This window comes from Zosterops lateralis (assembly GCF_965231275.1).
Source record: "Zosterops lateralis genome assembly, chromosome: 20".
NCBI classification, from domain to species: Eukaryota; Metazoa; Chordata; class Aves; order Passeriformes; family Zosteropidae; genus Zosterops; species Zosterops lateralis.
Window position 1 is genome coordinate 5,122,823 of NC_139780.1, and position 26,122 is coordinate 5,148,944.

At 46.7% G+C, this 26,122-nt stretch overlaps 1 protein-coding gene across 6 annotated transcripts; it reads right to left on the reverse strand.

The window, feature by feature from the left end:
• Positions 1-146: 146 nt before the first annotated feature.
• On the reverse strand, positions 147-26,122 carry SLC25A25 (solute carrier family 25 member 25). 6 transcript variants are annotated; one of them, XM_083875653.1, is made up of 11 exons: positions 25,799-26,122; positions 6,282-6,408; positions 6,106-6,193; positions 5,631-5,666; positions 5,219-5,330; positions 4,348-4,506; positions 3,436-3,588; positions 3,220-3,327; positions 2,815-2,982; positions 2,205-2,355; positions 147-1,781 (listed from the first exon to the last, which is right to left on the reverse strand). In XM_083875653.1, exons 1-11 carry the CDS (start codon positions 26,090-26,092, stop codon positions 1,597-1,599), a joined length of 1,581 nt encoding a protein of 526 aa, XP_083731779.1. In that variant the 5' UTR covers positions 26,093-26,122; the 3' UTR covers positions 147-1,596. The 6 variants fall into 6 exon arrangements, with proteins under 6 accessions (XP_083731779.1, XP_083731781.1, XP_083731783.1 ...); XM_083875655.1 differs by lacking the exon at positions 25,799-26,122 and adding an exon at positions 14,666-14,905; XM_083875657.1 differs by lacking the exon at positions 25,799-26,122 and adding an exon at positions 8,874-9,222.

A 26,122-nucleotide genomic window follows, 5' to 3' on the forward strand; every position in this document is an offset into this window, starting at 1 on the left:
TCTCTGGGCTGAGGTCCTCCAGCAACAAACCCAGACGTGGAAAAGGCAGTTCAAGCCCCAGAGGAGCAAGTACAAGAGTGACTTTAGCACCCCTCCCCACGACTCAGCTGTGTGATGTAAAATAACTAATAGAGAACTTTTTAAAGAAGAAATACAAGCACAGTAACAATATTTAAACAAACCTATAAAAATAATGTGACATAACTCTGTTCAAATAAATACAAAATAAATATGCTTTAAGCAGTAAAACAGTGGAATGCAACGCTGGTCCATTTTACCCAAAATGAAAAGTTGGGTGAGGATCTCCCAGGCCTCAGAAGCTGGATCCTATTAACTAAAGCAGCCCATAATGCTATCAAGAGAAATTTTAAAGCCATCTCTTTCCCTTAGCCTTATGAAAAGCACCCTTTGAAAGACAAGCAAGCATGTCTTCAGGACTGAAAGCTCACCTCTCCAAGTGACAGCCAGCCCCTCTCCCTAACACCCCTTCCCACAGCAGACATTCCTAACTTGGGGCCTCCATCTCACCAATGGAAACCTGAACATCCATCTACCAAGAGGTCTAAAGAGGTAAGATAGCAGCATAGGCACGGGGTTTGGAAAAGGTTCTCGAGCTCTCCTTGGCACCAGGCAGGATGGAATTCAGAGGTCCATGCAACGATGCACAGGGGCTCTCGTGTCGTGCTGGGAGCACAGCTGCACAGGAGCTGTGAGTTATTTTGTCTTTGTTCACTAAAGCCATGCATCACAGTGCCGGGCAGCCCAGGGCTCTCCTGCCTTCCCCTTTCCAAGCCCCTGCAGAGAATAAGACAAGCCAATCCCGGCATGCAAAGGATACAGGCATGCAGGCTCTAGTCTGCTGCTTCTGTTAGTAAGTGCATCTTGTTAGTGGGTTTATGAGACACACTTAAACCTATAAAAAATAAATAATTCTAATTCTTCATCAGGCTGGCTTAAGTAACCTTCAGCCTGGCTGGATAAACCACTGCCCACCAGCCCTCCAAACCAGTACAGATCAAAATTACATTTCATGTCAATTCTTGGAAGCAGAACATGAATGTCTCCCACCCAAAGGAATATTTGTAAACATAACAAGCCTGGTGTGGCAGCAGCTCCTACACAAGGTTTGTACAAATTTAAACAATGGGTAGGAAGTTAAACAACTGAATGGAAAAAGCAGCTCTCTGAATGGAAAAAGAAGCTCTTCCAGCAAGTCAGAAGGTGCTCATCTGTAGGCAAACAGCTCTGTACAGGCACTGAGAGCAGACCTGTAACCCAAATCTTTGCTACTCTGTCATACTGCTGGGAACTGACCTCAGCAACTCCAGCCTCAAAATCTCCCAGGAGTTCTTCTCCTGGTCTCCCAAAAGGCCCAACAAAAAGGACCCCGTGATAGTTTATGTGGAGTTCTGAGTAGCAAGATGGAAAAGGACACCAGATCCTCCCCTCCCCCTTCCTTACTGACTCACAATCTGAGATTTCACAGCTTTGCTTAAGTCAGCTTAGTGTCGACACATTCACAGAATGAGAGATGGCTTATATGTCTTGGGATTGCATCCCAAGATTTCAGAGTTCCCAGTCCTCAGCATCTCCTGGTCACCGCGAGTCCACACCTAGAGTCATCTTCAAGTTTTCATACACCACGTAGCTGATGCTCACAGCAGGGATCACCTTCATGAAGTTGGGCGCCAGACCCCGGTAAAGCCCAAACGCTCCCTCTGTCTTCAGAATGTGTTTGAACAGTCCCCTCATGGTCACTTCAGGAGCACCCTCCACTGAAGCTGCAACAGGAAAAGCCACAATAAATAATGAAGCCTATGTCTGGAAACCATTTTGTTTCCAAGAGCAGTTCTGATCTGTGTGCTTTCAGATGTTCCCACAGCAAAGGTGTTTTGTGGGGGACAGCATTAATTCCTCAGCTACCCATTCCATGCCCCACACAGCAAGCATTCTCTCAAACTGCTCTGCAGATGCCCTCAGCCCAGAACTGCTGATCTGAGCAAAACAGAACCTCTGTCCTGGAGGTCCTTGGCCACAGAGGTTAAAAGGGCAGCAAAGTCCACTGTGCCCTTGCAGCATCACAAACAGCCTGTGGCTCAGCTGCATGGACCAGCTGAGGCTGTTGTTGCAATGTTTACACTAGAGAACCTTTAGCCTTGCTCAAAAACAAAGGCAGGAGTTCCCACTGTTCCAGAAGTTCTCACCTTGGGCCTGCATGCGTGTCCTCACGAGGGCCAGGGGGTAACTGGCAAGTTGTCCACAGGTGCTGGAGATGGTGCCACAGGCCAGCAGAACAAACACCCCAGGGTCAGCACTGTTGACAGCATAGCGTTGTAACCAGGTGTTTTTTAAAGTCTGGAAGGAACAAGCCCAACATTAGCAGGGAAGAGGAAAGCAAAGGAATATTACATTTCATGAAAGATCTAGAGTAAAGATCCAGAAAGTTCCACCAGAAGCACAGGGCTTCTCAAATCTTTTTGAGCTGCTCTTGTAACCTGAGGAAAATCCCTCCTTTATTTTCTGCTGCAATTTTCTTGTGAAGAAACCAGGGACCATGCATGATGCTGACTATGGTTTATGAAGTATAATCATCATATTGGATTGTTTTTTAAGCCTTTTTTGGGTAAAAAAAAAATACATTTGTGCCCCCTGAGGCTATTCAAGAAAGCTTTGATAAATTACTTAAACTTGTGTCATGATTGATAGGTGATAAGGTCACACAAGCAACAAAGCCCTACAATAGGTTAACAATAAAATAAAACATAATACAGTAATTGTTGGGCTTAACCTAACAATAGGTTAAAGGCTTCATACCTCATAGACTGCCAGGTCAATACCAGCATATGGAATGATTCCCAGCATGTTGGGGATGTAGCCTTTGTAGAAGGCAGCCATTCCTTCCTTTGCAAGGATGTTTTTGGCACAATCCAACATGCCTGAATATTGTCCTGTCTTCCTTAGAGCCATCCGTGTTTTCAGAACCTAGAAGACAAGAATAAATAGCATGAAGATCTACAGGACAACAATGAACAGACAAAGTCATTCTTAGAAGCACGACTGTCAGGACCCACAGCAAGTGTCCTGCAAGCAGTACTGCTTGGTATCACCTCTGAGAACTCATTATTTAAATATCACAGTGCTGGTGTTCTACCCACATCTTCCCATCCCTGCCCCAAATCATGAGCCCTCCTAGGCTGCACTCCCAGCCTCCAGCCTCACCTCCATGGGGTAGATGCTGCTCTGTGCAATGGCTCCAGCCAGAGAACCAGCCAAGAGCCGCTCGTGGATCCTCAGCATCTCCTGGTCAGTACCAATGAACCTCTTGATCTGCGGAAGTCAAAACAGACAGACATTGAGGCTCCATCACTTATCTCAGCCATCGTTTTCTTCTCAGCTTGTCCTCCTGCAGCCACAGCTGCCTGTCTGTGCCCTCACCTGCTCATAGGCCATGAACTTGATGGCTGACTCAGGTGCAATCTTGAGCACATTGATGCCATTCCCCCTCCACAGTGACCTTGGGCCACCCTCGCGGATCATCTGAGTGAAGCCGCCGATGATGCACATGTTGTTGCTGCGGGAGGCGTGAACCTGGGGGAGAGGGACAAGCCTGGATTAGTTCCAGTCCCCATTACAACACTGCAACGTTTTTCTGTAATCCAGGGACAAAAGGCCGCTTTTTTTATTTACCCAGAGATTTGCCAAGGCTTTAATCCCTTCCAGATAACTTCTACAATAGGGAATCAAGCTTCTTTTCTTTTTTGCCAAGTCTAGCGTTAACTAATCAATCTAATCAATATCTCCCTCTGGAATGGGAGGAAAGGTTAAATAGGCAACTGTCTCGTTTTTTTTCCCCACACCTAGCACAGGATCAACTACCCACCAACTTCTCAGCTGGTTCAAGAGCAGGTGCAGTGATAAAGCCAGCTAAAATCAAAATTTTCCAACCCCTTTCTAATGCTTTTAATACTGCATACAAGCTCTGCCAACTGACCACCACTTCACTTCAACTCTCATGGCCTCAGGTTCTCTCAAAGGAATATAGGATTTTAACCTGTTTCACCAAAACTCAAGTTTATGGAAAACTGTCTTACTACTGACAGTCTTGACATGTCTACCTCCAAAAAGATCCCCTGTACTTTTTCTAGTCAATGAATAATAACTTTTTTATATTACTTTGACCACTCAAATAATTGAAAATTATTTTAAAAATAGCAATAAAAGAATGATGAGATTAACACTGGCCAGAGTGCTGTACTGTATTGATGAACATCATCACCTCCCAGGTAACCATAAATATTGAAGGAATCTGCTCAGGTATTTAAACAAACTGGAACTGCTCCATCATACCTGCATGAGCACTTTCAAACGGTCCAAGGGAGCTGTGCAGGTTCTGGACACGGCACCTGCACCTCCACCTGCAACCAGATGTCTCCACCACATCCCTGTCTGCCTCTCTTCCACTGTGAACTCATCAGGGACAGTCAAATTCTCTCCTACATCGAAGATCTGCAAAAATAGAAGGTGTTAAGGAATGCTTTACAATCTTGCCAAAGTTTTACTGCTCTTTATTAGCACCAAGTGCTGAAGTACAGGATATGTTTGTTCCAAGCCAGCAGCTTATCTACAGCCACTAACTGCTGTGCCTGACCACAGGAGCTGCCACTGCTAGAACGTGTCACAGGGGAAACTGTCAAGATTTCTCTCCAAGAACCTGGCAACTGCTGAACATTTGTCTACATCAAAATACTGTGGGTCATATTTAGGAACAAACTGACCAAGTGCAGGCAGTTGCATGGCAAAAAAAGCTGGACCTCTCCAGAACCTTCCAAGCTCACAGGCAGTTAAATCTCATTACATACTATTCATGTACAGATAACTCCAGGAAGGATGGCTGCCTGTGGAATCAGATTCTAGTTCTAACAGGTCCTGAACCAGCTGGGGCTGGCCACTGGCAGGAGCTCCTGGAGGTGCACACCAAGAGAACACCTTAATCTCCCTGCAGTGCTGCAGTCGTTACCACCTGTGCCAGCAGCTGTGACAGTGACATGTGGCAAGATTACAGCAGAGGACAGGAAGCAACTGAGCTTCCAGGGCTACAGGGAAACTATGAACCGTGAAGAGAAAGATAAGGACTGCTGATAGCAGCTCCTGGAGGCCAGGACTTGGACCAAGAAGCTGGGCAAAGACTGAGACCTGTTGTACAGGAGCTATTTCTTACCGTGGAGTGCTTCCAGTACAGGATGATTTCAGGAATGTTCTCCACGGGGTGCAGCAGGTGATAGTCCCTCCACTCATTCCAATCAATTGTCATTGTCCCATTTTTATCCATGCTAAAAAGATTGATCATCAAGTGAGTACAGACTCCCACTGGGTGACAAATTCTTCCTCCCCTTCCCTTTGATTGTGCCGGCCTACACCAAAAAGAGCTTTGCAAAGCAACTGCTAAAAGACTTCTAAAGAGACACAAGACAAAGCTAGGGAAACTTCTGTTTACCTAACAATGCCAAGGTAGAAGTGGGCTCTCTTTTCTCCCCTCTCTCTCTCCCTTCTAACCAGCCCACAACAGTATTAGCAACCCCTCCTACCAAATTCAGGGACATAACTGACACTAAAGGGAAAATAATACTTACTAGGTGACAGGACCCCAGAAGTGTCCCGTCCTTATTCTGACACACAGGCAAACAGACAGAGGGAAGGTAGCGGAGGGAAAAAAAAGAGGAAGAAAACAGCACAAATAAGTGGTTGTTAACATGTTAGTGCCACATGCATAAAGCACTCAGCATTTCCAAAGAACAACTGCACAAGTCCATCTCCAAAGCAGCAAGCTCAGGGCAGCAGGACAATCAGACAGGGATGCAAATCAGCTTAGGTGCAAGCACCTCCCCCCAACAGAGAGAGACTCTGACAGTAAGTCTCAAAAAGCATTATGATTTTATAATTGTATGTCCATTCACAGAGAAAAATCAAAATGGAAAATAATAGGAAAAAAGGGAGGAGCCAAAGTCTCTGGAAAGTCCATACAGGGGAACAAGAGACAGGTTCCATGTCCCTATATTTCTTTCTAGCTCCCTCAACATAAAACAGAAAAACTAGTGGAATCTTCACCTCTTCAGTATCTTCTCAGCCTGCTGTTCAGAGATCTTGACTCCCAGGTCCCGGAGAGACTGGACAATCTCCTGGGCATCGATGCGGCCTGCAAAGATAAACCAGTGAGCTCGAGGACACAGACTAGAGGCTGACACATGCACCAGTCCACTCATGAGCAGGAGAGAGGTGTTTACCATCATTCTTTTTATCCAAACTCTTGAAAACCAGTCTCAGCTTCTTTTCATGGTCTTGGAGATAGTGAACAAATTCCTCAAAATCCAGCTGTCCGTCCAGGTCTTTGTCTCCAGCCTTCACAATTTTCTGTTCAGAAAACAACCAAGAACTGTCAGTTCCTCTGTTCATTCAGACAGATCTATCTTCCTCCTTCTACCATATTTAAAAAACATTTCCCACATGACTTTGACTTTTTCTCCAAAAAGCAGATGACAGAACTGTAATTCTTCTAAAAGAGTTGAGCCACATGGTAACATAAAAACGTCACCCGATTCCAGCTGTTTCCCAAAGTCCATTCCACACATGGAATGCCTCATGGTCTTATCAGGGATATTCTTCTAGTGTCATGTATCTAACCTCAGGACTGTATCTTGATTAACACATTGCAAAGTCCTTGAGAAGGTTCTTGAACTAAGTATGAGTCAACAGTTTTGCATTAAAAGTGAATCACAAAACTTGAGGTAATAAAAAAACTTGAACAGCAAAAGGAATTTTGTGCCTACTACAATCCTTAGAGAAATAAGCTCCCTCTGGCAGTAACTAACTCCAGCCAGCAAACTCCTGTCCAGCTCTAGTGAACACAGCCAAAGATAAAATCCTTTGTGAACTGGTTTAGGCACCTTGAAGCTATGTGCTTTAATTGCACAAGTTTCCATGAGATGTATATGGAGCAAGAATAGGTTCTTAGTAGGACAAAGCTAAAATCAAGATCAAACTGTGCCAGACATCTAGGACGAGGTAAATGACTAATTAACTCACTGCAACTCACTGAGGCAATAGCCCATGGACTGTCCTCTCTAAGGACATACTTGGACATGTTGGATATGTGAGGTGATCTCCAGACTGCAAGAATGTGGTTCAGGGAGTTCCTATCCCCCTTCTGGTTCAGTCACTTGCTTTTGACAGCCTTCAAGTCTTTTCCAACATGAATCAGTGAGCAACACTCAATGAGTGTGATTCAGCCTAGTGCATCACCCAAAGTTTTGTTTTAATTCTTGTAACATTTATGTTAACAGCAGATGGGTTGTTAAAGAAGCTTTGAGCTGAGAAGAAACACTGGGTTAACCCTCTGTTCACCAGTATCTTGTTCAATGTTTAGGCTTCAAAGTATTAGGTAAGCCTAAACTCACTGTGATATGTCCTCAGTCTATGACCAGTCCCCTTCATAAGCTCTAAGTCTTTGTTTCAATGTCATTTTAAATTACTTCAGTACTAAATAATTCACTCTCTCTCACCCACTGAGTCCTGTCTCCTTAGCCCTAATGCTATGAGGATTATTCCTAATCACTTTATGAACCTTAAATAAGAAAGTGCTGTCCCAGCTGCCCTGACCTCCAAGGTATGCCCACCATTCCTGACCTGCCATTTATCATATGACCGTTGTTAAGTCCAGATACGACCTCATATCCAACTTGTGGGCTAAATATAGACCAACACCCCTCTCCTGTCAGCACACTGGGCTTGAACAGCTGAATCAGGGCTTCCCTCTCACTGGCAACCCCCAACCAGTTGACAGGCATTAATAATTCGGAGGCACTGTAAGAGAGATGTGACTGTGCAACTGCTCCCTCTCTCTCAGCATGCCCTGACAACTGCAGAAATGCACCCCGAGTGATCAGAGACCGCAGGCAATAAAAGCTTTGCCCTGTTCACCTTCCTCCCCAACAATCACAGCACAGAAACACTGCCTGCCCGATAGTAACCCCCACAGCACATGTGTGAGGGGTGAGAAAGCCAAGCTCTCAGCATCTTCTCTAGAGGTGTGAACAAATATCTGCCTGCATCTCCTCACTTTCAACACCAAACATGAAATCTGGTCATTAACAGCCATTTTGGCTACAGAAGTTCCTGTGGTCACCTGCAGTCACAGCCCCTGCAGCACACTGTGGGAACTCACACACCTTCCAGCCTGCTGGATGGACCTGTCCATGTCCCTGCAGAGGTGTAAAAAGCCTCCCCTGCTTGGCAGCAGCAAACTGAAAGCAAGAGCTGTGACACATCAGGATGGAGAACTCCATGGATTTAGTGCATGTCCCTTCCCTAGCAAAGCAAAAGGTTCTTGCATAACATTCCCCAGCTCAGCCCACCCACCCCTGGCTGAGTCACTCACACAGAGCTGCTCTCCTGCTCACAGCACAAACCTGCTCACCTTCACCAGGTTCAGCTGACTCTACATTATAGCCCTGCTGTCAGAAAGAGGCATGTGGAAGGATGTAAGAAGGAGGAAGAGGATGTGAAATGCTGTATCTGAACAGACCATAGAAGCAGAAGACTCCACAGACGGGAAACCCCAGGGTTTTTTTTCTATTTAACTCACATCAACTGGTTTAAACAGTCTTATAGGCACCGAGACCTCACAAATTCAAAACAAAAGAATCAAAAAGAAAAGCGTTCACTCCATGCCAGTTCAGCAATCCCTGCCAAGGGGCATGAGAAGAGTTTCCATGCTTCACTCAGTTATTACAACAGGGCCATCATGAACCTCTCCCCCTCCCAAGAGGGCCACAACAGGTATTAGACACCACCCCTCCATTCCGCTCTCAGGGCCATACCTGCTTCCACTGGCGGTAGGTGGAGAATTCCTGGGAAGGAATGAGGAGGCTGAGTCGGAAGATGGATTTGAGTTCGGCCGGCAGCCCCTTCGACTCAAAGTACTCAAACTCCGTCTGCCTCTCCCCAAGCACCGGCACGTACAGACAGAGGCAGAGCATCTTTCTGAGCCCAGGACTCAGCTGCCCTGCTCAGTACGACCAGCAAGGAAGGGAAACAAAACTGAGTGATTCCCCTGAGCTAATTTCAGAACCTAGTGGAAAGGAAATGCCAGCAAGTCTCATGACACATGCCTGCGAGTGAGCCCGGCTCCAGCGGGATTGGCTGCACAAGCCCTGCCCTTCTACTTAAAAGGGAAGCCGGGGCTGTTTAGTCCCACCCAGCTGATACGAAGGAGACACGTGTGCTGCCTCCCGTTGCTCAACACCTGGCTCTCATTAAACCCCGGTCCTTACATCACACTCGCTGCCGGTTAACTCTTACTGGGTGTCTCTCTTAACCCAAAAGGCTTTGGCCAAGGGCCAGGAAACTCACTTGCTGTGCTTCACATCCAATCAGTCCTTTTCTGATCCTGCTCTCACCTCTGTGGGGATTTACACAGTGGGGACCAGTCCTGATCACAACCTCTCCCATCATGCAACACAGGAGGACTATCACTGACTTCCCAAAAATGAGGTTTTTAAAATGCAGTAAGAACAGAAGGCCGGCCACTTAATGCTTTAATACACGTTTAGGATAGCCAGCTTAAGCAATAGTTTTCCACTTTTACAAGGTTATTTTGTTATGCCAGAGTTGACTGGCTTTGGTGGCAAGTTCTCCCAAAACCACTTGTGCCAGCTAAGAGCAGACAACCTCTGCACACAAAGAGCTCTCCCCTCTTCAGCACTCCAGAGTTACCAACACAGCAGCAATAAAGCCTGTGGAGGTTTGTCATTGAGCCAAATAGAAAGAAAATCACCCAAATCAAGGGCAGGCTTCAAACCAGCCCCAGCTGCTTCTAAGCCTCCTGGCTAAGCATCCACACAGCAGTTACACCAGCTTAATATTTTTCATCCTCTTCTGACTCCAATTAAACATTGCAGTCAGATTTGTGCTATGAGAAGTGTCCCGGGCAGAACAACATTTTCCAGTTTCTACCCTTGACAGTTTAACTGCTTTGTAAGCGAGTTCCTGAGCTCTTATTAGGAGGAAGCCAGGCTGGAGGGAGTGTGGCACAAGCACCATTTAATGCAGGTATAATTACAGCTTTCTGAGCATTTGGTGGAGTTTGAGGTACAGGGTAACACCTATCTCTCCAGAGAGAGTACCAACATGCAGCAGGCAACAATGCTGTTCAGGGACAGAATCACTGACTGCTAACATGAATGTTAAATAAAGTTATAGTAATGGTATTAATCAGAGAGAAGCTATCACACAGGGAAGATGCAAAAAGCCATAGCCAATAACCCAAATGCTGTAAATCCCGTCTGCACTAGAAGTAACAAAGTGTGTTTGCTGAACTGGTTCAAGCCAGCCAGGATAACAGCCTTCCCCACTGCTGCGGATACAGCAACATTTTCTAGTGTTTGTTGTGTTTGAACAGCCTGCCCGGCAGAGCAAAGTCCAACCAGCACTCCTCTCCTCAGGCCCTCATGCACAGGGTGCCTGTACATCTTTACTGTGGTATTTTGTTCCCTAAAGCAAAGCCAAGGTCTGTCATGAGCTGTTCACGGAGCTTCATATCAATCACACAAACTGGGAAGGAATATTTAATCTGTGGCTTAATTTCAAGGACTTTTTTTAAAGCTTAATGGATCATGACTCAGAGCAGCTCAGTACCCTTGGTAGTCATGACCTACAATGGTGTCCTCTGCCCTTCCCAGGGCACCTCCACTGCCATGGCACCACGGCAAGGTTACCTAACCAGGCTTAACCTACTCCCTGCTGACGTCTCTCTGCATGAAAACAGGATCTTCTCAGGGACTCCAGATCCTCTTAAAGATCAGCTGCAGCAGCTCACTGCATGCATGCCCACAGCACACCCCAGCACTGCCACCAAGTCCAGTCTCACTGCAAGCAGCACCCTAAGGATACCTACACCCCACTGTCCAACACCAAACGTCCCTACCGAGGGGGGCAGAGAGGGTACCCCCAGCAACAGGTAGTAAATGAACAAATCTAACTCAGATTTGCTTCACAAAGCCTTAAGACCCTCCGTAGTCCTTCCCACGAGTTGCCAAGCATCACTATTATAGCTGCTTGGCAGCTCAGTTGCTATGCCAACATGATGCAGATTTTCCTAAGAAACTCTGTTTGGAGTTGGCAGCTAGAGACAAAAGGCAAAATCGGCACATTTTAGGAAAAAAAAGCCCTAGTACCTACGTCACAGGAAAGGAGAAAGCTAATGAGGTTAAAGCTGATTTTAAGCAGGGTGTTAATTACAGGACAGTGAGCTAAGAAGGAGAGACAGATTACAAATGAAGTTTATACCAGCAATTCAGGTTATAATGACAAAGGGAACTTAAACAAGTATTAAGAAGTTTTTGTATTTCAGCTAAAAAATCCTGGTAAAGCTGAAAATACTCAAGAGCCAGGCAGCTCTCCAAAGCTGCAGGGATCAGTGCTGCTGGGACACTGGTGTGGGGTCACTGCCCACACCTCAGCACACACAGAGCCAGTCCCACTGCCCCAGCCCCTGCGGGCAGCAGCAGCACACTCAGCCCAGAGCTTAAGGCTTCAGCTACAGACAGTACATCCCTCATTAGCACTGTCTATTCCTGATCAAATCAAGGACAGGGCACAGAGCTCAAATGAACTCACTCCTCCCTGATATTTCCATCCACCAATTCTGCCACTCAAACTACACATTTTGGGCCATGTGGAGCCAGCCTGCCTAATACCCTCTGATGTTTCCTTCATGGCAAGAAAAGTGAGCCATGAAGGCAAACCCAGCTCTTTCTCCCTTTAGCAAACTCATTTTCATTTTATTTATAGGATTTGGTTCCTTTACATGCTGTATGAGTTACCAGTTTCCATACCCTGACATCCCTGCTAACCTTTCCAAATCATTTGTACTCTTTTAGGCATCTGCTTCATCGCTGGTTTACTACATCACCTCCAGAAGGTACCTCCCAAGGGACAGAAAGATGCAGCCATACAAGGAGCAGGAAAGTATGCTGTTTAATTTTGCATATACTTCGCTAAAAAAAAAGACTCTAAAAATATCAAGTACCAGCAAGCGTCACAGTCACATAACATCCTCCTTCAGAGGCAAAACAGCTTTCTGGGCTCCAACCCTATTGCTAGAAGGTTTCACTGGGTTCTGCGGACTTGGTTTTTTTTAATTTCTGGAAACGAGCTTATAATTAATTGGACAGTACAGAAAGTCCTCACGAAGCACAGAGAGTGTACAGTGTATAAAGGAGGGGAGTTAATGATTTAAGAGACCCCAGCAGAGTAAAGAGCTGCAACCAGCCAAGGGTTTGCCAGGGGAAGGATAAGAGACCGGGCACAACAGAGAGCACTATGTGGTATTTGACATAAAGGTAACCAGGAGAGGTGACCTGTTCCACCAACAACACACGGATCCAAAGTTACAAGTCCAGATGGTGACATCAGGGGCAGATGATGCCTGTTTCCTGTGTACACAGATCCAGGGCCAACATAACACATTTGCAATCAATATTTTCTCCCCATCTTTGCAAAAACAGCCTTATGTTGAAACAGCTTTAAACAGGCAAACATCTGAGGAGGAACATAGCAATAACAAGTGAAGATTGAAGAACCAAGGCCAGGAAGCCCCTCCAGTCAAGTTTATCAATACATATAAATTCCTTACAGAAACCCCAGTACCAGGTGTGGTATTTTGTGTGTTTTTAGAAGAGAGGTAGTAACAGGTGTTTTTACAAAATGAAGAGGCCTATCAGTCAAGAGACTGCTCCCAAGGTCACAGCCAGCCAGTGGCAGAGAACAAAAGCCCCCACATCTTCTATTAACACCAAACAACACTGCTTGCTCACAGTGGTTTATTATCTATCCCTAAGGCTGTACGAGACTTTTCCCAACACTTCTCCTTCAGACAGGTAATTGGAACACCTGATACCTGATCAAGCACAAACAAGTAATTGCATCTTAACGAGTTACTGTCCATCAGCTGAGCCATGGGCTGGATGAAGCATAAGCCAGCCCGAACTGCAAGGTGAAACATATCTGCATAATCCTCAACAGAAGAGCTTTACACTGTGTTTTACTTTACAATCAGGGCAAGCTAAAATTACACAGTCACAACCTCCTGGCAGATGGGTAGTTACTTCCTAAGACGCAATAACTCCATTTTACCTCATCCTTATCCTCTAGGTATTTCTCCGTTAGCCAATCCTACAGTTCCTATGCAGCAGAACTTGCCAGGGTCACACGAGAAAGAGGAGATTGGTATCAGCTTTCAGAGAAAGCTTTATTTCCAGGTGTGAACAGATGGACTCTCCCTGACTGAGAGACCATTGTTCTCTGAAAGACACCAGAAATTTTCAGCCCTGTAATTTCAAGGCTTTCATCACCACTTCCTTCAGTTCTGAGCCTCTGTCCTTCTTCAACCTCTGTGCACCAAAGTCCTCCTCAAAATGCGCATGCTCCTTTTTTGGAAGGGGATGCACAGTGCTAACTGCTAAGGACAGAGATGAAGGCAAAAGTCCCTGCAGATTTTTCAGTCTGATTCAAGCAGGGAGTGGCTTCTGCTCCTCAGAATGTGAAATGTTGCCCTGCTTGTTTCCATTCAAAACAGCAGCAGAACAGATATTAATCCGCTCTACAGTTTAAACCTGTTCATCCCTCATTTTAAAGAGAAAGCTCACAGCAACGACCATGCCAAATTCCCTGTCAAATAAGCTGGATCCTGAAAGTCACACACCCCTATCCTTGCTGCAGTCCTTCACTATCATCCTCACCTCCCACCCTTTGCAGGCCTTATGCCCAACTCCTTCCCCCCTAATCCCTGGTCACGCCTTGGTTTTAAACCACATGTAGTCAGAGCTGACTGCACCATCCTCAGGGGAGACAGACAGCAGTCCCTCCATTAAATAAGCCAGAACTGCAGTCCGCCAGCACTGTGCTGGAAGCTCCGGCACTAAACTGAGCAGCTTTTGTTCACCTACCCCCAGACAAAGCCTCACCATTTATTCTCTGCCAACTGTGCACCCCCACCACCTCCCCACTCTCCCACCCCCTGGGAACTTCCCATCCTCACGAAGATTTTAGTCTCTCCCTTATGCCACCCGCTCCCCAGGGACAGACTTTACTCTCTTCCGGGCTCTGCCATTCAAATAATACAGCTCCTTACTCATTTGCTCAAAACATGCAAGTTTTACCAAAGGCTTGCCAAATCACCAGAGACTGACTCCACAACATTTTAGGATGCATTTGATTCTTTGGTCTCCGGTGCAGGGGTGGGACTCGCCACTAACCTGCATTATCATTCCCTGTCCTCTCAGTCATGCTTTTTACAAGTTGCCAAGGAACCCTGGAGGCCCCCATATTCTCCCACGCCCCTAAACAGCATTTTTCTCCCATACTTTGAACATCATGTTTGGAAGGTTAGATCACCTCCTCTCTTCAGTCACTCCCCGGCCCCCCACCCCCTTCCTTTCTAGCAAGCACACACGTTAGACCCTGCTCCCTTTTCCTGTTCCTCTCCCCCCTCCCCAAATTCACGCACACAGCTATTCACACACTCCATCCGCAATACCCCTTCTCCCAGCAGACCACACACTCCACTGTCATGTGCACCAACCCCTCCTCAGGCCCCTGGATATCCCATTACCTTTGGAAAATGCTCTGCGGGTCCAACCACCAGTAGGATAGTTGGTCTCCTTTCAGTGGGATCAGTCCCTCTGTCCTGTGTCTTCCCCAACACCTTTGGCCCTTTCTCCCCGGGGCCTGGAAGTGGGGTGGTGTTTCTGGCCTCATCCTCTTTTTCATCTGCAGGACCTTGGCATGTGGCCCTGAGAAGGAAGCTAGACAGAAAATGCCACAGGGTCTGCAGCATTGCTGCTCCAGCGAGCATCCCAGGCAGGGAAACCCTGAGAGCTCAGGAGCTGCCCGCTGCCAAGGATGATGTGACTGCACTACCAAGCACCCTCAAGACGGGAATCGGCACGGCAGCCAGCGGGAGGTTCAACCCAGCGACTCCACCGGCTCCGATTCTTTACAGACCGCTCCTGCGGATGCTTCCTGCCTTTTGAAATTGCTGCTACTGCAGTCGTGCCTGGCCTGACAAGCAGCTCATTGTACCAGAGCCTCAGAAATCTGATGGCAACAGACAAAGCACAAGCCCCCTGGCACGGAGAAGCCGAGACGCTGCGCTTTGGAGGCTTGGACAGAGAAGCCGAGAACGCCGCACTTAGGAGGAAAGCTAAAAGATGGAACCTCTCCGAGAGGAGCTTCTCAGAGCTGCCACCTGAGCCGCGCGTCCCGGCTCATCCCAGCGGCAGCCCAGGCGAGCAGCGAGGCTGAGCAGCGATGCTGAGCACCCAGGCTGCGTCCCCACTGCAGCAGTGCCCAGCCAATCCTCGCTCCCAACACTGCGCTGCTCCGGAGCACGGCAGCGCGCGCAGCCGGCCGGGAGCGCGCCCGGGGCGCGGGAGGCCGCCCGCAGAGCAGGAACGCGCCCGCCGGGCCCCGGGCGGCCTCTGCGCATGGAAGGCGCTGCCCCAAAGCAACGGGCAGCGCCCGAGGGATGCGCGCAGCCCGGCGGCTCCGGCTGCAGCTCTTTGTTAGGGCGGCAGATGGTTCTGCAGAGAGAAGCCGGCTTTGCCCAGCCATGGCCGCATTAACCTCTAAGTGCACTCTCTCTCCCCAGTCTATTATAGTCTCATCCGTGCCTACAATAGCTCTTTGGTGCTGCATTGTGCTGCTGCCGCCCTCGGCTCCCAGCACGGCGTTTACGGCCATTCATCAGTGTGAGAGCCGTGCTTAAACCATCGCTGGTTGGTCGGCTGGCCGAGCTCTGCTGGAGGAGCCTTGAACCACCTAGTCAAAGGTAGGATATTAATATATATAAGCACAGGGACACATGATATTGCTTGGATTTCCACAAGAAACGCCACGCTTTCCTCTGCTGCCACAGCAGCAGTTGTTCATTGATTGGTGAGGCTGTGTTGGCCTCCCACCACCCTGGAGGAACCCAGCTGCGTTTTCCATTTTACAGCTCATCATCTTACTTCATACTCCCAGATTCTTTGTGTTCACAGAGGGCACTGCATGCATCACTTCCAAAGTGATGTAACTCTTCCATAAGTTAGGGGGTTTTAACAGGCAGAGAAAATGAGTACAAACCCACAGCTTCCATCACCTGGGGCTCCCTACCCAACACAGCACAGCAAGAGCCGTAGCAAGCAAAGGACCTCAGTTTTCAGCTTTTAACTTCTGAGAGTGACAAGCTGCAGGACACTTCTGCCGTACAGATGTTAGATGTGAAAATACGATCCAAAATCTAAAAGGTCTGCGAGCCTTAAGCAGCCAAGTTGCACATAAATTTTGAGATGGTATCACTTTTGGGAACTTGGTATCATAGAATTCCCATAAGGAACCTAGGTAATGGAAAAAGTGAGAGACAAGTACATAGCAGACACCGCATTTAAAAAATTCTTCTGCAAATACATCAGAATTACTTAAGAAGAAAAAAATGCTTTTTAATCACAAGGTCTGTGTACAGTATGCAACAAAGGTTTTTATCTTAAAATTTGATACATACCAAAAAGTAACCACGCATAAAAAATTTACAAAATTAAGGGGCAGTAACACTGGGGTGAGGGTGCGGGAAAGCCCTGTCCCTCTCTGAGGAATGGCACAATCTGGTTCTAGTTGGGATGCAGTCAACAGCTCAGGCACAGGCAGAAAAGACTGAGGAATTCTTGTCATGCCTCCATTACCCTGAGCTACTGCCAGTCATCACAGCTACAAGCACAAAAGTTAAACTACTTTCTAACACACAGTGAATCAGATCCTTTAAGATGACATTTGGAAGTTTTTTAATGCTCTCAAGCCAGAAGAACAAAGCAGATTTTCTGAACTGGGCACAGTTCTTCAGAATCAGCTTCTATTAGCCTAAGGCTGTGGTTTCACAAGCAGCTGTGAACCAATCTGAAGTTTACTGCCACTACAAGTCATCTCACACATCCACTTAAGCCCTGCACTTACCTTGCTCCCATGCTCCTCTGACAACCTCATTAACCCAGCCAAAAAACTGCAGAGCTTTCTGCTGGGGTAACCAGTTGAGGCTGCTCATGGATGGGGTCCAAAAAAAATGTGGAAAGGGCATCTGAGCTGCCTGCAGCAACAGGCAGGCTGACCTGCCACTCACACAGCTACAAGTCATGATATAGAAGGCAAAGCACCCAAAGTAGAACTTGAGATTTGTCCTCTGTGGTCACTTAATACTCACAAGGCCCCATTTAACAGCTGATGTTACCTGACACTGTTACAATTGTTCCCCTGTGTTAGTATTAACATTAGTGGTGTGTGCACATCAGGGACTCCCATCTTCCTTTGTTCATGCAGAGATTTCATAAGAAAATAATAATTTGTGCAAGAAATTATATGCCTGGGGTGTAATTAAAGGAGAAATTCAGCAATGCTTCTTTGGCCTCTGTCCTCACTAAAGGAAACCTCAGAGGAATTCTGCCACCACACTAATTCACACAACTCCTTGAGAACAGACAGAATTTTCTAATCACATACAGGAAAAAAAAAGGCATTTATTTTACCAAGTGGGGAATTTTATAAGGTCAGAATAATAAACCTAATAACAGCAAGATGATTATAGCTAGAAGCATGACAATTGCACTCCTACAGGGAATTTGTAGGGAAGTATTACTCTACCAACACCACGATGAAGCCAATTATTCACACATAGAAAAAAAAGAAGTAATAAATACTGTGAGTCCAGCATGAAAGGTGACACAAAGGAACACAAGGAGCAAGAGTTCACTTTTTCTAGAAATCATGAACCAACACCTAGGCCACAAGTGAAACAGCTTTCCCAACCTTATCTGCATTAGGAGACAGCTATTCCTCCAATTCCAGCTGTTTACATGATCCAGACCTGGGATTTAAGGCAGAAAAAGCAGGAGGGCTGATCTGAATGCTGGCTCTGGGCCAGCACACCAGTCACTGGGGACAGAAGGCGCCTGTGGCAGCTGGCCTCAGAGCCCTGCACACCAAAATGGATAGTCATTAGATAGCCTGAGCAGAAACGGACAATGAAGAGCTGTAATCTATCCAAATAGAGACAAAAGAGAGAGAAAAAAGCAAGAGACTGACATGTTTTGCTCAATTAAAGTATTCTCCTCAGTACTGCAAGCTGGCAGAGGGAGGTTCTGTGTAAGCCATAAAACTAAGGTATCTTGTACCTTTTTCAGCCACATCATCATACCTCCTGAGTCTAAAACTCCAGTTTTCAGACAGACACTTGCCTTTTCCAAGCTGGTATGCCTGGCAGGAACTCATTTTTGCTTTAAGATGGTTTCTAGAAGACTTTTGAGTAAATGCACAGCGTTTTCCTGTGAACATGTGAGCCTCATCACTGACAACTTGCTAACATGTAAAAAATGTGAGGGAGGGCAAAAAGAAAGGGGGGCAGAGGGAAGAGAACTGTGCTGGGGGCAATGACCCTTCTCCTCCAGCACAGGAAGAGCTGACGGCAGTCTCTGGTTCCTTAGGTGACCCTGCAGGAATGAGCAGTGACTCATCTCCTTTTGGAGCCTCCTGGAAGCACCCCAAGGAGCCCTGCTGCCTACATGTGTGTGCCACCCAGAAACAGCCCCCAGCTGGGATGGGCCACCATGACTCCACCAATTACATCTTATCTTTCCAAATTTAATTTCTGAAAGAGGAAAATGTTAAGTATGTCACTACTTTGCGCTTTTTAGAAAGTTGAAGTTAACCCTGCACGGTGCTTCTCACGCCATGGCATAAAATCTTGGCCACTGCTGCTTAAATAATTAAACTGTCTGGTGACATTCAAGCACATTCATATATTAAGGTGACACAGCATAGCTCAGGGAACACTACAAAGCAGCTGAGGTCTCCTCGTTACAGAAACCCTGGCACAAGGAATTAGCTACCCAAGCTGACATATTCAGGCATCCACAGCTAGTGCCAAATACAAAAATACAGAGAGAGTTGGCCAGGGAGGGGGAGCACAAAGTCATTGCCCAGGACAGAGAGTTCCAACAAGGTCATATTATATGAAGAGCAGGGATGAACCAAGAGACAGGGCACCCTTAATACTCAGAAAATCAACTTCTTGCTGCACCAGGCAGTTAAGCAGGAAAACAGGTAGTGAGAAAGGATGGCCCTGCAGCAGCCCAGGCCCAGGCCTGCCCCCACACAGTTCTCCCCTCAGGCTAAACGATGTAGGTTCACATACCAAGCAACTCATGATCTAAAAATTTCAACAATTTCTCTTAGAGCGGAATTCTCCACTGCAAACCACTTTAGCTGCCAGAAGCTCCCCTGCAGCTCATGACTTGGGAGTTGGAAAAACTCCGGCATCTCTGCTGCCTTCCCAGACAGACGCGAGTTATCACAGCTATGCTTCTCCACCCAAGACAAAGACTGGGCCATCATTAAACTGTGCTCATGTCCCACATTCACAGGGACAAATATAGCAATAGGACATGAACAAGAACAAAGACTCATTTGCTACAAGTAGGGCTGTAGGAAGAAGCTCCCTCCCCCTTCTCCTCCTCCCAACACCGTATCATGTTATACTCTGTGCAACCAAGAGCCCAGGGCTGCAGCACCACCATTTCATAGGGCTCTCAAACAAAAGACCAAGTCCTTATTATGGCTTTGATGTCTTTTATTAATGCTCACCAACCATTTAAGGGTTCTGCTCAATATTCAGCTAGGTTAAAAATAAAAATTAAAAGAAACAGTAAGTATGCTGAAGTCTGGATGTTTTTACCTGCCTTTATCTCAGTAATCTGACAACTCCCTGGAAGGGGGTTTTAGCCACATGGAGGAAGTTGACCTCTTCCCCAAGGCAACCAGCAACTGAACAAGAGGAAATGGCCTCAAGCCATACCAGTGGAGGTTCAGGCTGGACATCAGGAAACATTTTTTCACTGAAAGGATTGTAAGGCACTGGCACAGGCTGTCCAGGGAGGTCACCATTCCAGAAGGTGATCTCAAAACAACTTAGTGCTACGATTTAGTTAATACGGTTGTTGTGTCAAAGGTTGGACTCTCTTGGAGGACTCTTCCAACATTAACTATTCTAATAATCTGTGCAGATGAGGACAAGGAGCTATGTCCACTACTTACCAAGACATTGAGCCCTGGTTATTAAAAAATGCCCCACAGAACACACTGAAATACCAAAGCACTGCTGCATATTCTACACAGGCACAATCAGCTGCTTTGGATGAGTTTTGTTGTTTCATTCCACTCAGGCTGAGGAGTCCCTACAGGCATTCACTTCCCTACAAAGTTGAGAACAGACCCCATCCTGCAGGAAGTAATACTGTGAGGCCACATCAGTGATATTCAGGATGCCTTTCTACTTACACAATGCTGACATTTAAAATTTATATACTCTAGTCAAAGTTGCACCTACATCTCTCAAAGGTCAGCCAGCAGCCCTTGGTCATTAGCACTGTGCAAATAGGACAAAGGTCCCTGCTAAATAAACCAGAAAACCACCGGGCTTCTCCAATTTTCTGCAAGATAGGACAAAAAAACAATCCTGGAAGAACAAACATCGCTCAAGAGCTATATACCTGGTTCTATATGTACATAAAGCAACACCTGTCTCATGTGCAGTTGTTTGTTTATACACAGGGTAAACATGCAGGAGCAAGTTTCTCCTGTGCATATTTGCATCTAACACCTGGCTCCCAACCTCCCCTCTGAACACTGAGTGGACACATGCTGCCCATTTCAAGCATTAATCACACTAAGGCAGGGCTGACCAGAGACCGAGTCTGGGTAAAGACTTTCACCAAGACAGTGTGAGATTCCCTGGTCCCCAGCACCTCCTGTTGTCCCTGCAGGACCTCTGTGTCCTGGCAGAGGGACAGTCTGGGGTGCCAGCCCATCTCCCTGACATTCCCTGTCCCAAAGCTCTCACTGTAGGGGCTGCTGGCCAAGGCTATTAATAAGCAACACTGCGCCCAGAAGTTTCCTTGAGCCAAACCCAAGGCCTGTCTTCCCAAAGTCTTTTCTGCAGCTGTCAAGAACTCGTGTGATTGATTACAGAGTTCGTTTGTGTTTTCAGCCTAAATCAGAGAGGGCAACAAACCCCAAATTCATACCAACTAACCACTCACCACACAGATTTGAAAGTTTTATCTACAATTAAATCATTGGCCTACAGTTCTGCTCTTGCTCAAGTGCATGTGAACAGGGCCTCCATCAAACCACACATTGCATCATTTACACAGAGCAAGAACAGGCTTCCACTCCCTACAGACCCAGCAAATATTATCTATTTTGCTTCTTATTTTAATAAACATTACTCATGAATGTGTGACTTTAATTTGCATGTTACTGAAAATGGTTTCACCTTGCATTAAACTGGTTTGGGGTATTCACAAAAGATAATCCTTTGGGATTAGTAAAGGGATGGGTGGATGAGAAGTTGCTGGCAGCAGAAGGAAGGCTATCAACTGGAATATCAAACTGTAACAGTATTTGTCTGATACAACCTTGTGTTGCTCAACCCCTCACCATGAATTACAAAAGCCCAGGTAAAAGCTCCACAAGTGCCCCAGCAGGATTCAAGACACATAAACCATGAAAATGTGATCATGCATAAATGTATGTATGTTTGGAGATGTACTGGGAAATCTAAATGACAGCTGGAGAGAGATTCTAGTCCAAATTACAGAACACTATTAGAATTTTGCTCTTTTTATCATGAACTGATTTCTACAACACAATAAAAACTCAGGTCATCCAATTCCAGATGGCTGTGAATGGAAAACAGGTGAAATCATCACACTGGAAAATGTCTCTACTCCTTCTGCTCCTTACAGTTGCTAAGAATTGCAGTACATTGTGCATAGTATAAAACAGAGTATTCAAAACTGCTGAAGAACAAAACACTTACCGAAACAGAGCCTGAGGGGAAGAATTAAATGACGTCATGACAGAAGATAAAGTATTGATCAGAAATAAGATTAAATTTTTTTACAATTGCAACTGCTACAGTAGACAGAGTTTCTCAATCCATTCATGGAGTCACTTGCAAAAGAACTAACTGATCTATTATCCCAGAACAGCACAGACACAGCTGGAAGAGTCCTGGGACACACTTAAAATGCAGAGTTGTTCAGAGGAAAGGCCTGACGCAAACAGAGCACTGCAGAGTCCAGCTGCAGCAGCACAGCTTTGCTTCTTCAGTACATGGGAAAAGTAAAAAAACAGACCTTGGGGGGAAGTTTAGAAAGCCAGGACCTGGAGATCAAAGAGAAGATACAGAGCTAAGGAAGAAGTGATGAAAGCAGATTCCAGCAGCCTGGGAGCTGATACCAAGGGAGCAATCACAGTCACATATATGAAATAAGGAGGGGAAAGTATCACAAGACCAAGGAGGACATCACTGTTACAGCAGAGGCAAAGAGGACATTTGAGACTGAAAAGAGACAAGGGTTATGTTTTCTCTGTTTCTTAAAGTGAACTAGTCCAGCAGAAGATGCTCAGCACCACTAGAGAAGAGGCAGCTGCAGACAAAGTTCACCACTTCAGTCTGTCTCTAGGCAGCTGGGATTAATTCCACCAGTTCAGACTGTCTGGAACTTGAGGAGCAGAGATGAAGTTTTGGAATGGCACTCCAGCCCTGCAGTTAATCAGGATCAGTAGGAAAACAGTTATATTAGCAAACACACAAGTATTACCATCACACATTCTTTCAGCAATAGGACATCTCCAGACACAAAGTAGGAAACAGTTCTGTTTTAGCATATTTCCATTAAGTGCATATTTCAAGTTCCATAGGTCTATATAAAGTCAGCAAGCAACAGTAACAGGACATTGACCATCCAGAGGTAGAAGAAATTTAAAGACTTAGATAGTAAAAGACTATCCCTTCACACAGTAGAACAAGAAAGGCTTTTAAAAAAATTATTCACATGGTTATCATTTTACTGCCCAAACAGAGTGAAGTATGTGGATTGCTTCATGCTGACCAGTGCAAACAAGCATTTCGTTACAAGGCTCACTGGTCTGGCACACTCTATTTGTCAACTGGTTTAAAGATAACAGCACGGGTTAAAACACAAAAAAAAAACAACAAAAAAATAGTATCGTTTACATAAGCAAATTCCACCTCAAAGGACATCTGAGTACAACCCCTTCTCTCCCTCACCACAGAAAGCCACCTCTAAAAGAGAAGGCAGCAATTTTCCAAGAATGTCACAAAGGGTTTTATCTCAGCAAGAACTCGCAGGCATTGAAGGAGCCAAAATATTGCTCATTTTCAAGTTCAGCCCAAAAGTTATTGTTACCACAAGGACTTTTAGCCTACTGACGCAGGGAGATTAGCAGCTCCCAGCTAAGATTGGTGATAACCTCACTTTACGAGCCTAATGTTTTCTCCATCTGCTCCCAAACGTTAGGAGGCAGCTCCCATATCAAATGTACTGCTGCATGGAAGGAAAAATAAAATGCACCAGAGCCACCAAGTAATTTACTAATCACAAGCCATCCATGTGATTTATGCATAAATTGGTCTCCAAACACCATGCTCGATAAATCAGAAAGGTTCTCTATCTTGACACTTCAGCACTTTCCTTGAGCGTGAACTCACATTAGTTAAACATTGAGTGCCATAATTAGCCAAAGATGGAGCAGAAAAAAGACTGACTTATTAATAGAACTGCCTTGGAAACAGGAAGTTTATTTGCTTTCCCTAAAATTGCCCGACACAGAAGTTTGCTAGCCAGCTGAGAGCTGTTCTCACAATTTTAACTGGAATTTGAGAGTCTTGAACTCTGCATCCTCACTCTCAGTGGTTTTTACCCTGCTGAAGGGGATGCTCTACCATACAAACAACACTTTGCAAACTCTAGAACAGCTTGAGTTGGAAAGGACCTTAAGGAACACCCAGTTCCAACCCCCTGTCACAGGCAGGGACACCTTCCACTAAATCAAGTTGCTCCTTCCAGCCTGGCCTTGAACACTTCCAGGGATGGGGCAGCCACAGCTTCTCTGGGCACCCTGTTGCCAGGATTTCACCCCCCTCACACTACTGACATGGAAGAGGAGTCAGAGGAAGGAAAGGGCTGAGGAACAATACTGACAGACAGGGGCTTCAGCAGAAAGACAGGAGTGTTAAGCAGCATCCAGCCAGCGCTTCCCTCCGGCAGCGAGCTCCAGTCCCCGCAGAATGGTTCCTCTGTGCCGCTCCCGCGGCGCCAAGCAAAGAAACTCTCTGCTGGGAAGGTAAAAATGCAGTTTATTTCAAGGTGCTTCCTCTCGCCTGGGCTAGAGAAGGTTAGCCTTGATTGAATTACATGCAAAGAGAAGGGAAGGCAGATGGAGGCAGGCATGCAGCATAACCACAGAACATTCTGGGTCACGAGGGAATTTTGCCAGAGGTCAGGGATTGGGCCCCACAGGTGGCAGCAGGTCAGTGTCACAGGGCATGCACAGCTGACTTGTAGTATAATCAGATTTACACGCCCAAATGCACCCAGCAGAAAAATCCCCACGGCACTCACGTTACTTTTAGAAACGGCACAACTGAACTACTCACAAGATCACACTGTCAAGGAATTCTTCTATTTTACAGCAGCTAGGAAAATGCCAATCAAAAAGAAATGTTAGAAGTTAAGATGCTGGAGATTCAAAGTTAGAAAGGAACTAGAAACTCTGGAAAGGATTGTGCAAGTAAAGCACTCTCGAACTGGAGCACCGCTCCCAGAACAGGGAGAGAAAACCAGCTGTCGCTTGAATTAAGTATCTTTTCAGGGACTCTGAAGTTATTCTTAAACTCTTCTTCCTTCCTGTACAACTCAGGCACTCTGTTGGTGGCACCCATGTGTTTATTTCCTATCTTCACATGATACTGAGCTTTTTTTATGGCCCTGCACATAAAATACAAGCGACTAGGAAGGGCAAAGCTGTGCAGCACTGAGGACAAGCCCATTAATCACAGACATGTAAATTAAACTAATCACAATTAAATAGAGCAGCGTCATGTTGAACCTTGGAGCCCAGTGTACACCATCACACAGAGCAGTGTGAGTACAAAAGGCTCCCAATACTGAAAGAGAAAGACAGAGCTGCATGTTCTGTATGTTCCACGTGTGAACTGTACAGCACAGCAGCTTCTCTACATTCTAAGATATTTCCAAACCCATAAAACTCATAAGCCATCCTGGGCAAACAGGAGTAGCAACACGCTGCCAGACCCATATGAGGAACACGGTGATGAAATGAAACCTGTACAATCAGGAATGGCTTCCAAAGGACCTTCCACTAATGTAAGCCAGCATGCAAGTTACCCCGTCCTGAGTCCTGGAGAAACACGATTTCCTTTATGGTTTTTCCTGCCCAAACACTGAGGTTTTACTCCTATTAATTACGAAGAGTTAATACCGTACGTGCCTACAGGTAGCAAGCAAGCTGATTTTTCCGAGTCTAGTGTGCAAGGCGGCAGGGTGGCTTTGAGGCAAGGACATTTGTGTCGCATCACACAGCCCCGCTCTGGCTCGGGGAACAGGACGCTGAAAGGGACGCAGGTGCTCCCAGGCTGCTACAACGCGCAGGTGCCACCGCTGCCCCAGCTGGAAGGTCTCCAGAGTCCACGTCCTGCTCCCGAGACGAGCACGGAGAGGGCTCCGGAGCGGATACGGGACGAGGGGAGCGGCCAAACCCCCCCCTCACCCCCCGAACGCGGGAGCGCTCGGCCCCGCCGGGCCGGATCCCACCGCCCGCCGCCGCTCACCCGCAGATCCAGCTCGCTGCGGTGCAGTCCGAGGCGGCCTAGCCCCACGGCCAGATCGTGGATGCAGAGCGCGCCGTCGCGATTCACGTCGAGTTTCTGGAACAGGGCGTGGAGACGCCGGTCCTGCTCGGAGGCCTCGCATAGCGACCGCCCGCTGGACCCCGCGCTCCCCCCGCCGCCGCTGCCGCCGCCGCCGCCACTGCCGCTCTCCACCGCAGACCCATGCGGGGACCCGCACGGGCAGAGAACGCCGCTCACCACCGGGGAGGCGAGAGAGCGCCGCGCCCCCGGCATGGCAGCGCCGGCACCACCGACCACCCCTCA